Source organism: Myotis davidii, unplaced genomic scaffold (genome assembly GCF_000327345.1).
Source record: "Myotis davidii unplaced genomic scaffold, ASM32734v1 scaffold1695, whole genome shotgun sequence".
In the NCBI taxonomy this organism is placed as follows: Eukaryota; Metazoa; Chordata; class Mammalia; order Chiroptera; family Vespertilionidae; genus Myotis; species Myotis davidii.
In genome coordinates, this window is record NW_006286298.1 from 119,576 (window position 1) to 122,065 (window position 2,490).

Below are 2,490 nucleotides of genomic sequence, written 5' to 3' on the forward strand. Positions count from 1 at the left end.
CATGCCCTTGACCGGAATCGAACCTGGGACCCTTCAGTCCGCAGGCTGATGCTCTATCCACTGAGCCAAACCGGTTTCGGCTCTGAAGTAAATTTTTAAAAAAATTTAAAAAAGAACCTTTGCAGTTGCCCGGACAAACAACCCACCCTTTGTTCAGTGAGATCCTACTCCTACATCTTTGACTCCATGCTTTGAGGGTGTGCCCACCCCTCACTGTTTTTCAGAAGCGGAAACTCAGTCTTGGGGAGTTTGATTAACTTGCCCGAGGTCATGTGCAAGTCTGTGGTGGGGCCAGGGCGGAAACCTAGCTTCCCAAGCTGGACACAGTCTGGAGGTCCTCCCAGCTGGGCCTGACCAGCTTCTGAGAACAGTCAGCGTTTAATGGGTCGGCTACTTGCCCCTGCTTGCCCCACTCCAGGGGAGACTTCAGAGCCCCTCCAGTGTCCCAGGGCAAGCCAGGCCCTGGACTTCTAGCTGTATCACCTCGAGCAAGTTACAGAAGCTCTGAGCCAGAACAGATTCTCCATGTTCTGTGGGTCATGATTCCTATAACTCCTGGGGGTGCTGCCAAGTAAAGCTGAACTGACGACAGGATGTGGAAACACGAAATCCTGCATAAAAATTCTATACACAAAGTTCTGTCGGATAATGATGTCTTTGTTGCAAAGGGTTGTGGGGGCTGGCTGGGCGCTTCTCATGACAGCAGAAGGCACTGGGCCACCACAGCTGAGTTCTCTGAGAGCAGGTGGCGGGAGGGGGGCGCCCCGAGAGCTGGCGAAGTATCCACATTCCACATACTTCACCCAGATGTTACGTTGTTAATCCTTGTTTCCCCGCAGGAAAACACTTGCTTTTCCTTTGGGGCATCAGAGTGATGCTACAATTAACATGCGTCTCCCTAGCCAGACTGTACGCTGAGGGCCTTGCCCCACCCACACTGGTCTTTATTACTAGTGTTCCTGCACCTGGAAGAGTCGGCAGTCAATAAATACTAACTGGATGAATGGATGAGTAAATGAACCTTTTGTTCCACAACTCTATCCACACCTACATACCAGTACATTTGCACTGAGTTTCAGAGGGTTCATGGTCCTCTTAGTATCCATGAATGCTGGGTGAGAGCCCCTGTCTTCACAGTGCTGTGGGGGTTATCCTGAAGGTGGCTGGGGACCCTACAAAATGGGGCTTGAGTTGGGGGGTCGGGTTTCCAAGGACAGAAGCAGCTGGAAGCCTGGGGGCAGATGGAGAAGGGCGATGGGGACCTGTAGGTACCTGTTGATGATGGTGGGCAGGAAGCACAAGAGGAACCGCTCAGGGATAGGGACAAAGGGCAGCAGCCCCAGGTAATACAGCAGTAACAGCCGGATGACTCGGCATCTGGTGAAGGAGAGCGGCATCTCGGGGTTCTGGGAGGCAAAGCGGGGGGCGGTGAGAGGAGTCAGTCTGCTCCTGGGGGAGCAGAGAGGCTTGGGCTGCAGGGGAAACAGCTTTGGAACATTCAGGAAACCCTACTATCTGCAGGATCAAAGCCACATCTTGGCCCAGCTCTCAAGGCCTGAATGCACCCTCCCTGTTCCCAGCAGCATGACTTGACTTGGCTCACATACTTCCTCCACCACCTCACCTCTCCAAGTCCCCCAGAACCCCCCCAGACCCCACCAGCCTAGGCCCTTGGGTTGGGCAGGGCTCCGGCCCCTGGGGGGAGGGGCTGCAGGAGGAGGGAGGGAGAGGGCCTCACAGCAGCCTTGCACTTCTTCATGATTGAGCTCTTCTCCGAGGCCCAGATGGTGATGTCATTGCGGTCAAAGTGCCGCACCAGGCTGGCTATCTGGAAGGAGGAGGAAGGAGATGAGAGGGAGTCAGGCCTCTCCCCAGGCCGGGCCTCCCCACCGTGCCCACAGCACCACCTTGTGAATCAGCTTCTCGTTTTCCTCCTTGACCTCCACACTCACGGGCATGCGAGGGAACCTCTGGAAAACATCCTCCAGACGCACCATGTGCCTGTCTGACCCACGTGCGAAGTGGCCTGGGGGGTTATGGGGAGAGAGCAGAGGAGGACGTGTGGTGGGAGTGGGAACCCAGGGAACGAGGGGCAAGTTCCAGAGCAGAAGAGAGGGCAGAGGTTGAAGCCATGGCCCCTCAGCTGGCCCAGCCCAGGGCTCACCCCCATGCTCTTACCTGGTGAGAAGTAAACCTCCAGCTCCTCCTTGTAGAGGGGCAGCTCCTGGGGAGGCAGGGGCATGTCACCAGGAGGCTCAGTGGGGGCTCTCTGGGTCGGGCAGTGGGGGGGCTAGGGCAAGGCCCACCTCAAAGTCCAGGCTGCCCACATCCTTGTTCACGCCTGACTGGCGGGACAGGTTCTCGTCGTGGGAAACCACCACCACACCGTCCCGGGTCAGCTGACAGTCCAGCTCCAGGAGGTCTGAGCGCTGGGCCATGGCGCTAAGGGAGCGAAAGCCAGTGGGCCGTGGGGCACAGGGTGGTGGGGAG

At 57.0% G+C, this 2,490-nt stretch overlaps 1 protein-coding gene across 2 annotated transcripts in view; it reads right to left on the bottom strand.

Annotated features, from left to right (window-relative positions):
* The window catches only part of GDPD3 (glycerophosphodiester phosphodiesterase domain containing 3), an 11,863-nt gene that overhangs the window by 2,272 nt on the left and 7,101 nt on the right, over nt 1–2,490 (bottom strand). Inside the window, exons 3-8 of one of the 2 annotated variants that reach the window (XM_006757771.2) lie at nt 2,307–2,442; nt 2,179–2,224; nt 1,908–2,026; nt 1,739–1,828; nt 1,273–1,406; nt 1,056–1,172 (exon numbers count right to left, since the gene is read on the bottom strand). In XM_006757771.2, coding sequence (XP_006757834.1) covers nt 1,085–1,172; nt 1,273–1,406; nt 1,739–1,828; nt 1,908–2,026; nt 2,179–2,224; nt 2,307–2,442 — 613 coding nt within the window. In that variant the 3' untranslated portion in view covers nt 1,056–1,084. The remainder of the gene's footprint in view (nt 1–1,055; nt 1,173–1,272; nt 1,407–1,738; nt 1,829–1,907; nt 2,027–2,178; nt 2,225–2,306; nt 2,443–2,490) is intronic. The other variant, XM_006757770.2, reaches the window with a different exon arrangement.